This window comes from Stenella coeruleoalba, assembly GCF_951394435.1.
Source record: "Stenella coeruleoalba genome assembly, chromosome: 4".
Taxonomy (NCBI): domain Eukaryota; kingdom Metazoa; phylum Chordata; class Mammalia; order Artiodactyla; family Delphinidae; genus Stenella; species Stenella coeruleoalba.
This window is the reverse complement of record NC_137149.1, coordinates 26,738,226-26,751,555: the sequence shown is the minus strand read 5'-3', so window position 1 is coordinate 26,751,555 and position 13,330 is coordinate 26,738,226. Positions and strand designations below refer to the sequence as shown.

Below are 13,330 nucleotides of genomic sequence, written 5' to 3'. Positions count from 1 at the left end.
GGGGAAGAATATTCTAGAAACATAAACATGTGGTGCTTTTAATAAACTGAAAGAAGTTGAGTACTTCTGTACACTCAAGTTCAAGTTGAGGGGTAGCGGGAGATGAGGCGCTTGCCTATATATTGGAGATAACACAGGTTTGTCAGATTTGGGTTAAAAATGGAATCTAGCTAGCAGCCATGAGAAGGATGGCGTGGAAGGCACATTTAGAAATTTTTAGGACTCTTGTTTTAACTGCTTTGTTCTCAGAAAAATTTCCCTAGGAGAGACATTTTGTGCACACAGTAACTTGTCATCATCACCAAGTACGTTCGTAGAAGGAAGCTCAGTTCAGTAGCTTCATCTTTATGTCAAAGGTAAATTATGGACTAATGAGACCACATAGTGCCATTGGCACTAGCCAGCATCACACATGCATAAATAAATACAGTACCTCTTAAAAATAAAAATGGACACATTGTCAGCAGAAATCACAAATTTATTAACTCTTAAATATATCAATCATTTACCATTATGGCAAGAAATATATACAGTGTCCCACGGTAAACTGCAGTGTTTCAAAATGAGAGAAGATAATTAATAAACGTGTAATTCAATTGTGGTGGAGAGAACAAATCACAATTTCCTCACGTCTTAGTGCGGAAGACAAACTTGATCTACAGTAATAATACTTCAACACCACATGCTAAAAGTGTAAAAAAAAAAACACTCTATACCTATTTTGTTAAAAAATACATGTATGCCACGTATAGCTGCTGCACAAAAAGGTAAAAGAAATTAAAAAGGGAAAAATGAGGCCATTATTTTTTCACAGATCTCATTGGCAGGTTAACATGGCCCAATACATTTACTGTATATATTTATTTTATTTTAAATATATATTGTTTTAAATCGTGTAATAATTATCAGAAAAGCTTCAATCCATCTACCATACATCCACTAGCAACAATATCTAAGGTGATTAGTAATCAACACAGAAAGGTGAAATGAGAGAAAAGAGGGAGGGTTGATGTTTTTATTTTTTTGCTTCTGCTTTAAAAATAGGCTTCTGGGGATTGTGAATTACTATTGTTAAAATAACGCTGATGAAGATACCATGCACTATAAAGCATTTCAGGGAGGAGAAAAAGCCCCACAGGAATTGAATAAACAAAGGAGAAATGAGAACCACAGAGAAAACAGGGACAATCCCTCCCGCCCCCCCCCCTTTTTTAAATAGGAAAATGCTAACTCCTCGAAGGAAGATAATGTTACTCTGACACATGAGAGAAGCTACAAAAGCGCAAGTCACAGAGACAGAGTTCAAAACAAACACTTAGGAGAATGGAAAACACCCGCAGGCCTCTCTAACTTCAGAAAACTAGCCAGTGCTGACGCAGGAGGCGCTTATCCTGCAAGGCAGAAGGAAGCGCCTTTGCACAAAATCCTGATCTACGACCAGCTTGGTACTCTCCTGGCAACTGCACCAATCAGTGAGACGTGGTGCAGGTACAGTAGGAACCTACTTGCTTTTATTATAAGTTTAAACAATTCTAATACCTCCAACATAGTTAGGATCCCTACGTCCAAACTCGAGCAGAATTACAAACTTTTGAAATCTTCTTGACATCATTTTTATGGGCCCAGAAGATGATCAAAGCACTAGTTTAGCCACCTCCAAAAGGCCTGTTTTTATTTTACCTTCATTATGCAAATTTCACTTTTCTCAGACTACTAGACAAAAAGAGAAAAAAGAATGAAAAGCAGAAAAATATAAAGGAAGCAAACAAAAGTAATAAAGAAATAGGAGAAAATGAAGAAAAAAGAGCATAGGTTTGAGAAAGGAACAAAAAATTCAGCAAATTTCACCAGAACAGTGCAAGTATACCCTAAAGTGATCAAACTCGTCAATGACGTGAGTTTTTCCAGTTTACACAGTTTGACCAAAAAAGACATGACTTTAGGTAGTAGCAAACCCACCGATTCTCGCTCCCACATTCATAAGTGATTCTGCTCACGTATCAATCCCTTTCATTGTTAAACAGCAACACAGCTTTCAGTGAAATATCAACCATTTCAACCAGGATCACACCAGGAAACTGAAGGTAATTTCTTTTCCCTTTTTTTGTTAAACAAAAAAGCTAAAACAGATGAACAGCAAAGAGTTTTTAAAAACTTACATTTCTGCTACAAACTGTCATTCAAAGAACGATAATTTTGAAGTCTGTTAAGTCTTGGCATAAGCAGAGAAACCGGATGAGTAGGTTTGTACTTGGAGTATTGTGGAATTTTGTCTGACCTCCCCCTATTGTTTGCCAACAGTGATTGAAGTTTGCATGGAACATCTCCATAGTTGAAGTGTAAACAATGTACAGGAAGGAATATATGACAAGATGATGCATCACATGTGCATTACACGTAGGACCTTCACAACTTCATGCACTCAGAAACATGCATGAAGAGGAGGAGAGGACGGCCCAGGGTTACCATCCAGGTGAGAACAGAGAATGCAGAAGTGGCACTGTTGATACTTAGCTGAAAGGAGAGAGGGGAGACATAAATTAAACTGTTTTACAAAGTAGCATCAAATTGCTTTGCCAAAGATTAGGCTAGGCTACGATTTTATAACTCAGCAGTTAAGTAATAGATCGAAAATGCTACGTATAAGAGATCTTTGCTTGCAGTCATTAAAAGAGAAAATGCACAATGTTAAGCAATTAATATGGATCTTCTACTTTTAATCTGTCAAGTTGTCCACACAGAGCTAAGCTAAAAATAGACAGGGACTCAGGCTGCAAGCACATGATGAAATCTAAACATACAGTTCAAGCATTCATGTTTACGAGACAAATTAATAAATGAATAGCATTATTTGGTGGAAAGAGACGAAAAGTTTAAATGCATCCTTTAGCTTCTGTCATTATTCTTAGACTCTGCGGGAAATCACACCTAGAAGTCAATTTTACAGCCTCAGAAGTAGGGAAAACACGATTATTCTTATTTAATTGGAGGTCTTCTTTCTTTAAACCAACAGCTGGGAGCACTACCTCTTCCAAGGTCTGACAAGGTTCAGTGCTTGCTTTGAATGGGGAAAAAATTCACAACAGTACCACACGTATCTGAATTATTCTAATCCAAGGTAAGAAGCAAATCTTAGGAAATAACAATGCAGGCATGAATTGAATTACAGTCAACTTCCAATTATCCTCTGGAATTACTCGCTTTGTTTTAAATTTCAGCTTGACTTCCTCCTCGTGGTCAAATACTATTATACTCAGTCAGGCAGAGCCCATTAGTCTAGGTATTAACCTTAGCCAAGGGCAGAACAGGAACTATAACCTCTTGTAAAACAGTAAGACTCCAAAAGAGCCTAGAGCCTGATATAAATTAGTTCTGGATAATTGAGAGTTGTCTGAATTGACCCAGAGAGAACTGACTTTTGATGTGAGAACTCCACGATATTCCAAACCTGCCACAATCCATGTGCTGAAGGGAGGGTCTCCTCAGCACTTTAGTACCTTGAAAACATGGGTTATGCTACACAATGGTGCCAACCATTAGACTCAAGAGCTCATGCAAATATGGTTTTCACTGAAATAATGTGAGGAAATATCCTCAAAGGGAGGAAAAACAGCCATGCAGCTTTTCAGTCATTAGCTCCAATCACAAAGTATCATGGAGCAGGGTGTTACTTACAAGACCCACATGGGAATGGTTTTCAGGCCTTAGATGTTTTGCCACAAAGAGGTGCTTCCTGAGAAGTTTTCTTTCCCATTTGGAATACAAGATGGCCTATTAAGAGAAGCCCCATTTAAGCCACCTGGCATAAAATGAAGTTTTCTTAAATAGGCTCTATCCCATAAACACTTTAGGGAATTGCAGAAAAGCCTAACCTTCTAGTACTGAATGAATGTAATCCCTTCTGTATTAACTGGAAATTGGTGCTGTACCTCTTTGGGGTAAAAAACCCAGAAATGCACAAAAACAGGTGTCTTCATTATCGTTACATTCCTTTTGTCTTTCTCTTAATTACTTAGCTTTTTTTTTTTTTTTGGAGTGAATTTCAACCTATTTTTTTTTTCCCTTACTGACCCACTTTTTACAAATGCAACAGTGATACATAATAAGGCTATAGAGAAGGCCATTGAAAACCACTGTGGTGGGACATTATTAAACTAAGACATTTTGATGGATTCTCCGGAGTGAGTTGAATGGCTGTTTGTGTGGCCTTGATTCCCCATCCCATGCCCCCCAGATATTACCAGGTAATCCTGGTGAGAGAATCTGGAATGAGATCAGCAGCTGGCCGAGCTTCTACTGATTCTGAACACCCCTTCTTGTTCTCATCTCACCCCACTTTACTGACGCAACCTCAACACCCCTTCTTGTTCTCATCTCACCCCACTTTACTGATGCAACCTCAACCCCCATGATTCCCCTTGACTCGAGCTGGAGCCAGCCTTCCTTACTGACAATCCTCTACCACAGGAAGTTAACGTCTGACCCTGTGCTTTTCCTCATGATGCTCCTTGAACTTGGACTATCTTCCTTTTGTTCTTTCTATCCTTCCATTTCTCCAAATTCCACTCCTCACTTAAGACCTTGTTCAAAATTCTTTTACACACAGTATACTTCCAAACTGTTATAAACAGTTTGCTACATTAGTCATTCATTCCCTTCTACACTGAAGTTGATTATAAACTTTGTTTTTTCTTTGGTATTGGTGATAAGTTGCTTTCTAAACTAGAATATAAGTTCCTAAGGGCAACATCGTTCACCTTGCATTTTACCTGGCACATTTTACCTGCACCTATGTGATGTGCAGTAAATGTCTAATTATTGATTGGAAGAGCAAACATGGCATCTGAGGTAGAGTGGTGTAGTGACAAAGATGCTGAAGTACCTAATACTTGCACCTTAAATGCTGTATTTCATACATTTCTCATAATTGAGCACCAGCAGAAGAAAACCTGTGAAATGAAGCTCCTGATATTATACAGTCTCCCCACAGTATCTGGGGGGGAGGGGATTGGTTTCAGAACCGCCGAGGATATCAAAATTTGCAGATGCTCAAGTTTCTTATTAAAATGGCACAGTATTTCATATAACCTACACACATCCTCCCATATACTTTAAATAATCTCTAGTTTACTTAGAATACCTAACACAATGTAAATGCTAATCTCTAGTTTACTTAGAATACCTAACACAATGTAAATGCTATGTAAATAGTTCCCTGCAAGACAAATTTAAGTTGTGCTTTTTGAAACTTACTGGAATTTCTCCACCCCTGAAAATTTTTGATCTCAGGCTGGTTGAATCTGTGTGTAAGGAAACCATGGATAAGGAAGGTCAACTGTATTGGTCATTTTAGAAACTTTTCCCCCTAATTTTTCCCCTTCCTCTGCCAACTGTGACAATGACGTCATAAATAGTTTACCTTATTACATGAATTCTCCCTGATTTAACCATAAGAGAAATCAGCGTAATAGGGTATCCTCTAATTCCTGTCTAAAACTATTGTGTACTTTCTAGGGCAAGTTTCAACCCACAAAAGGCTAGTCTGATTGATCTTTCTGGAGAATTACAGACTGCTTCTCATGAAACATTAATTCCCACCAGTGTAACTGACCACTAAATGACCACTAGCATTAAATAACAGATGCCATGCTATTAACAATGGAATAAGGAAAAGACGGTGACCAGGGGTATATTAACAAAGAAGCTGACAGCCTGGAAATATTTACTTGATGGGTACTGTTCGCGACCCCGAGCGATGAAAATGAACATTCTGCCACTTTCCATCCCGGCGGTGCCACACACGTGTCTCTTCTGACTGCATTGTTTTTGGCATTCCGCTGCCATCCATGTACTGTGTGAGCCTAATGTATGCTATGCAGGCAGCATCATCGCCTACCAGATGTACATGGGGGTTCAGGATAATAGTGTGGATTGGTTTATTGCTTTTGGACAAAGCTGAAAGAGAACAACATGGAAAAGAGAATTTAGTTTCTATGTAAAGTAAACCAAAACCAATAATAACTTCAGTTGGGACCAATAAATAGAATGCCATTCATTCATTCAACTATTAGTTCTTTGCATTAATTGAATGCCTGGTACTGTGCAAAGTATAAAGAAAAAGAGAGCAGAAGTAAATACAGTCATTATTTTCTTTGACTCCCTTTGTAGTTAAATTGTATGCCACTCTGAAAACTTTGAGAAAGCTGGAGAGACATATTTATATTGGGAAGTGGTTAGGAACAAGCCATAATATGAATAGAGATGGAGAAGGGCTGGCCCAGGTACACGGAGCAGTTCCTGTCTTTCCAATGAAGGAACCACTGGGGCAGTTGACAGGGTATCCTGTGGGCTTGTTCATTTTTTTTGTTAGTTGGTGAAGTACATGGGACAAGGGGAACATATCAAGCATGGAGACTGCTGTCTCCTAAGCAGGCTGGCCATAGTGTGACTCTGTTTCCCCATCTCATCCTGTGGCTCCTTTATTTAGTAGCGTCCATTCTATGTTAGTCCAGCTGTGGTTATCCAGTAAAAACCCAAAATTTGGTGTTGGCCATATAGCCTGATTCTGATTCTCTAGCTCTTTTCTTTGGTTGAGCAGCCCTCACTAGGCTCCAGCCTTTGTTGTTTTGACAATAGCTATTTATTCTAGTTATTCAATGACTGAGATATGACGATTTAGTGCAGATAATTGATTGATGATGCTACTCTCTTAGATCACTAAAACAGGTAGAACTGTTTTACCTATTAACCAAACACGTCCTCCATTTTCAGAAAAGATCTGAATAAATTACTTAGTGCCACAGTCATGTAAAAAAGAATATCCCATTATGAAGAATATGTATTTATGGAAAGTAATGATGTACAGTGTTATGTTGAGGTAAGTTAAAATATTAATGGGTTAATTATTCTTTTACTACAGGTGAGATGGTGTCAATCGAGAGTCAACTGAAGAAAAACATTATGAGATGCTGTCAGTCACAGTGCGGGATGGAACAGAGAGAACAGGAGAACATTTACTGAAGCTTTGTTAAGGCCAATTTACCACATAGTTATCTTTGCTTGCAAATGTCTAGTGCATATAAGACAAAGCAATTCATTAAATGTAAAAATCCATGCCAAAGCAGACATTTTCAGTGCTTATAATTACTGGACGTGAGCTTGATTATCCTAATCATTACTACAATTCCTCTTTAATTCATCAAAATCTCACTGCAAAAGGTGAATTCCCTCCCTGCATGATACCTAATGTCGTTATGTGTGAGGGAAAGGAGCATAAAAGAAACTTCTGGTCTACACTTTTCTTGGTGACCTGAAGGAATTCTGCAGGAGTTTCTTTTGTCACTTTCTCTTTCCTCTGAGACCATTAAAATTCTTGTAATTGGAACTGAAATATTTATCTGATTACTCATCTTCATTTATATTTTACCTTGAAAAGGAGCATTAATTATGCTTGAAAGCCCTCCTCTATGTCAAATATTCTGGCATGCTGTGTTTTTTTAAATCTTTTCATATACAAACAATGTTTTATGAAAACCATTTTCATAAAACAGTGTTTTATGAAAAATTCAACAATTTTTGGTCACTCATTTCACAGCTTATATTATACATTCACTGGGACTTCTATGGGGTATATTCAATCAACATCACTTTTTTATATAAACATACTTTTCAAAACATATAAAACTCTTTAAGGCTGTCATGTTTTTCAATTTCAAATACAAAAATATAAAAATACAATGCAAAATGCTGGACTAAGGTAAAAACTCTCATTGCAGCAAAGAGCCAAAGAATCTGTAAATTTGGGAGAAATTCAAAGAGAATTTGGAAAAGGCATGATATTAAATTTAGAATAAATGTACCATTCTCAAAGTAGAATCGATGAAAGTCCATCCCTTCCACTAAATTACCCAAAGCTTCAGGTTCAAAAGCAGTAAGGCCTGGGTCACAGATTTTCCTGTAGGAAAAAAAAAATAATAAATGAGTTAATGTATTTCGTTGTTTCACAATATCTATTCTTATTTATCAGCCAATGAAGGAGTTTTTTTAAAAATATAAAATTTCTATCACAGGGCTTGGCAAGGTGGTTTGAGGAGCAGACCCTAAAAAGGAATATTGCAGAGACCTCAGACAGGGGCGAGACAATAAAACCAGCTCCAGCAGGCGGTAATCTATCACACTTTAGGAAGTTTCCTTTTTTAAAATGCCTACTTTTCAATTTCCAAGGTGAACTCTCTAGGCTTTCCCCAGTTTTTCTAATTCCCTAGTTTTTTAGTTGTTAATAAGTTTATTATTTTTTAAATGCTCTCCAAGTCCAAGCTACCCTCCAAGTCCTATAAAATCAACTTTGGCTCTGAAATTAAATACTTTCGGAATAATTTTTGACATCATCTACATTCATATCAAACATGTATATATGATTGATTTGAAGGCAGGTGTCACATCCTACACTTTCTGGCAATGTCTGACAGACTTAAGTAACCTTTAATTAACAAGCTTAATTAACTTAAAATTAATGAGAGATTCAAACGCACATTAGTTTTCTTTTTAATCCTAGAAATGTAATTCAAGAAAAACATATACTATTTTAAATATTCAGAGAAAGCCAATGGGCTTTCTTGGAAAATTTTATTTATTCAATGAAGAATTGTTAAACACCTACTATGTAGCAGATATTCTTTGAAACAATTATAACACAACAATTAATAATGGAATGGAAATAAATACGAAGTGCTCAAAAACCAGATGACATATATGTGAGAAAGGAAAGTTGAGCTGGGCTTTCTGGAATGAGTAGGAGTTTTCCAGGTGTGTGGAAGGGGGTAGGCAGAGGAGGGCAGCAAGTACAATGGCAGAGTATGGTTGGGGAATGATGGGTAGTTGCTTGATATGGTGAGCACTGGGTCTGGGCATGTTTATAAGTCCCGTGGAAACAGAGGAGAAAATATTTCCTTGGGCCTGTGGTGATCAGCTTAGGCTTCTCACAGAAGGTGCCGTAAAATCTGGATTTGAAGAATTAGTAGTTCACAAAGTTAGATAAAAGGAATACGTACTGAAAGATTTTGGATCATTTATTAGTTTGGTGGGGCTACATCTAATTTCGTATGGAAATTGCCCATTTGGGAGGAAAAATGTTTTAACTGTTCAACAGAAATGCAAGTTTCAAAAGCCTCACTCATGGTTCTTGAACGTATGGTTCACAGAATTTTGGAACTGATTTTTTTTTAAGAATACTTTTAAAGTAAAAAATCACAGTGGTTATTCGTTGTGATAAAGAAAGCCTTAGTTGCGGGTGGGGTGGGTGTGGGTGGGGATTTTAAACTTTGCCTCAAACTTCCTGGGGGGCAGGTATTAAGGCTCAAAGTTAAATATACATAATCTCTTTCTAAGTAGTAAAATGGGAAAAACAGTGTTCCCATGGTAACAGGACTTTATTCTGCCAGGGGCTATTACTTTATCTATAAATATGACTTTTGGTTGTCAACATTACTGAATCAAAATTTTTTACTACTTTATATCAGCACCAAAATCACCTGAGAGGGGCTTCCCTGGTGGCGCAGCGGTTGAGAATCTGCCTGCTAATGCAGGGGACACGGGTTCAAGCCCTGGTCTGGGAGGATCCCACATGCTGCGGAGCAACTAGGCCCGTGAGCCACAACTACTGAGCCTGCGCGTCTGGAGCCTGTGCTCCACAACAAGAGAGTCCGCGATAGTGAGAGGCCCGTGCACCGCGATGAAGAGTGGCCCCCGCTTGCCAAAACTAGAGAAAGCCCTCACACAGAAACGAAGACCCAACACAGCAAAAATAAATAAATTAATTAATAAACTCCTATCCCCAACATCATAAAAAAAAAAGTCACCTGAGAATCACTGTACTATGATGGACCTTTTTACCCAGCCATTGAGTCAAAATACTTGAAAACTTGTTCATGTGTTCTTTCTCTCTCTCATATGTTTCTTCTATGTAAGTAATGTATGTATGTATCTCTCTCTCTCCTATCACAGGCTTTGGATTAATAAAAGATTCACAAAGCTGCCACTTGACCTGTGGGTGTGTATGCTCTGAACAGGTGTTCTAAGGACCAGCTGACAGGGCTGTACCAATACATTCTACCATGCAAAAAGCTCCCAAATGGAAGGTCCTCTTGGATTACCCCTGGGTCTGAGTGTACAAAATCAAGCCAGATTACAGGCAAAGGAATTCGTAAACTGATGTGATTCCAAGGAATTGCATTATTTAAAATACCCTATTTTAAAGTGTCAGAATATAGGAAACGCTATATTTTGCCACTTTTTCCTGGCTAACAACACCAACAAAACACACTCTACCAATCCGCAGGGGAATGTTATTCCAAAAGATTTTTATCCTAAGTATATTATATTGGAAGAATCATATTGGGTCTAACAAAGTTATATCAGCAAAAAGAATAAAAGGGAACAGGTCTTACGGCACAGAATTCTAAACAGCTCTTTAACAACTGTTCAACTGTTTAATTCTCTGACAACAAACAGTGTTCTTTTAAACTCCATTTCTTACTATTTCTTTCATTCTAAGTATACTTTTATTAGGTCCTGTTAAAGAATTGATAAACACAAATACATATATATGTATATACTTATGTTTGTATGTATTTGCACACACATTAATTTATAAGAAGCAGTCCTGGATTTAATTTAGTTCTTATATTCAGTTACTCTCTTCCATATTTTATATTTGGCTAGCTATTTGTAACTGATGATAAAAAATATCTTCTTATTATACAAAACTTGGAAAGAAGCAGGAAATAAAAAACACAGTTTCATCTCCCAGAGGCAATATCTTTTTTCCTTTTAAAAACCGATTTGTCATATTTCATTCTGTTTTTATATTTTCTCTTATGTAGTTGGAATAATTATGTACACACACGTTTATATCCTGCTTTATCTTCAGTGAATACTCATAAGCGTTTTGCCAGATCGCTAGAAATTCTGCATAAGTATCCACGGTTCCAAACACACCACAGATTAATGTTACCATAATGTTGGACATATAAGCTGTTTATAATTTTTCACTATTTTGAATATTGATTCCATAAATATCTTTGTTCACACTTTTTGTCCCTGTCTTAAATTCAAAATCCCATGTTAATTTTTTTTTTTTTTTTTTTTGCGGTACGCGGGCCTCTCACCGCTGTGGCCTCTCCCGTTGCGGAGCACAGGCTCCGGACGCGCAGGCTCAGCGGCCATGGCTCACGGGCCCAGCCGCTCCACGGCATGTGGGATCCTCCCAGACCGGGGCACGAACCTGTGTCCCCTGCATCGGCAGACAGACCCTCAACCACTGCGCCACCAGGAAAGCCCTAAATTTTTATAACTAGGAACATAGGGTTAAAGTAGTGATTTGAACCTTTGGAAACACTTCCTGGTATATAAATGCGACCCAAATCCCTGCTGTCACCACCACTCTGAAAGTCTGTCCCCATTTATACTCCATCAGGTGGTGGGAAAAGTCACTATTGTCCTGCAGTATCTGTGCCCCTTTGGTGATCAGCGGAGTTTTTATCTGTGCTGATTTGATCGGCAGAAAACCCTCCTTCAGATTTGCACACAACTAGTGGACATCAACATGCTTTCATTAGTTTACTTGTCATTCATATTTCCTCTTTTGCTAATCGCTCAGTTCCTTTACCTATTTTTCCACTTTTCAACCTTATCTTCTCAATCTAAATTAACTTTTGACATGTTTTACAAATATTTTTCTGTTTCTTTTTTGTCTGTTTTATTTTGGCTTTAAAAAAATTAAAGTATATTAAGTTTCATCTATTTAGGTAGCCTAATCATTTCACTTTTTCATTTCACTGACTTCCCCTGCTTTTAAACTTAGATCTTTCCAACCAGAGATCAAACTCTTTTCTGCATTTAACTTTCATTCAAGAGGACCTCATTAGTATGGTATAAGGGGAAAGCTGAGAACTGATTTTTTTCTCCACTCAAATAACTAACTTATTGACCCACGTTCTTTGCACAATAAGCCTTCACGCCCTATTTGAAAGCTTTACTTTTATTTGATCAAAGTGACTTCCTTTAATACCTATGGTAAACTTTAAATTTAACATTAGAACCCTTTCTTCAAATAAAATTTTATCTAAGAGGCAAACCCCTAAAAGAGATGAAGATATAGTTGAGCTGTGCTGGCTGGAAAGGGAAAAGGCTGCCAGACGCTGCCTCCTAATCTCTTTCTCTGTCCCATCACCTCTGCAGAACTGCGAGGAAAAACGTCTCTTAAGCCAAGTGAACTATTTACGTGCTTTCGTGTTTCTTGTGTGTTTGCTCTCATGGATTGCTCTGCCTGGAATGCCTTCTCTCGCATGGAGGTGCCAGAGGGTCAGGCTTCTGTGCACTGACAAAGAAATCCCCAATCTTCCTATCAGAAGTCTCATCTTCTCTCTCTGAAATCTTAATTACATTTATTTCTCTCCTAGAGGCACTTGAGTCATGTATACGTTGGAATGAAGCTATTGCGGGTGTATCAAACCTGGCGTTAAATATACACGAGTCAGGTACATTGAAGAATGCATTCATATAGAAAATACTTTGTCATATGCATGAAAGCAAAATAAATGTGCCTCTACTCACGTGTAAGCTTCAAAGTCCCCGTTGTTGATAGCTTCGATGAGTTGTTCAGTAACTTTGATAATCTCTTGCTTTCGTGCTAAAGGCAAAGATAAAGAGTTGGGTGAAAATAAAGGGCAAAAGCCATATAAAATTACTCTAATGGTACTGCCATTTTCCTTAAACAGGGTATTACCAGTTAAGACACATCCCTCTCAGAATCTTGGTGTTATCCTCTCTACAATCTTGCTGCTCAAGCGCACAGATCAACATTAGGTCCCTCTTCTGGGAGCCTGGCAGAAACACAGATTCTCAGGTCCTACTCCAGACCTACAGTTTCAGAATCTGTATTCTACCAGGACCCTCAGGTAAGCATGTTCACATTGGGGAAGCACTGCTGCCCTCCCTCTGTTAGAAAACAACAGTCACCCAGAAGGTCAAGGCTATATTTTAAAAAAGTAGTTCTTATTACCTTTACCAACATGATTGAGTTTACGAACATTCTTGTGTTATTTTAATCTATCTTCACAGTATAGCTGACATCTTGCATTGAGACATTTAACTTTAAGTATTTGCATTTTTTTATTGTTCAGCTCAACTAACCCTGCAAAAGAGGATGCTAACGCTGTAATTGCCATCATATTTAGATAAATAGCCTTCCATAAACTGTAAATTGGAAAAACAAGGTATGAATCAATGCTGTGGATGGAGATGGAAGTCCCCCCGTATGGCTGTCAACTCT

General features: G+C 37.9%; 1 protein-coding gene across 8 annotated transcripts in view; it reads right to left on the bottom strand.

Moving 5' to 3' along the window:
• Nucleotides 1-2,380: 2,380 nt before the first annotated feature.
• The window catches only part of CAMK2D (calcium/calmodulin dependent protein kinase II delta), a gene marked incomplete at its 3' end in the record, with an annotated part of 285,398 nt that continues 274,448 nt past the window's right edge, over nt 2,381-13,330 (bottom strand). For 2 of the 8 annotated variants that reach the window (XM_079920205.1, XM_079920206.1), the window contains exons 15-19: nt 12,613-12,688; nt 7,860-7,954; nt 5,727-5,955; nt 3,676-3,771; nt 2,435-2,514 (exon numbers count right to left, since the gene is read on the bottom strand). In XM_079920205.1, coding sequence (XP_079776331.1) covers nt 3,705-3,771; nt 5,727-5,955; nt 7,860-7,954; nt 12,613-12,688 — 467 coding nt within the window. Of the gene's footprint in view, nt 2,515-3,675; nt 3,772-5,069; nt 5,301-5,722; nt 5,956-7,859; nt 7,955-12,612; nt 12,689-13,330 lie in introns of those variants that run through there. The other 6 variants (XM_079920207.1, XM_079920204.1, XM_079920210.1 and 3 more) reach the window with 5 other exon arrangements.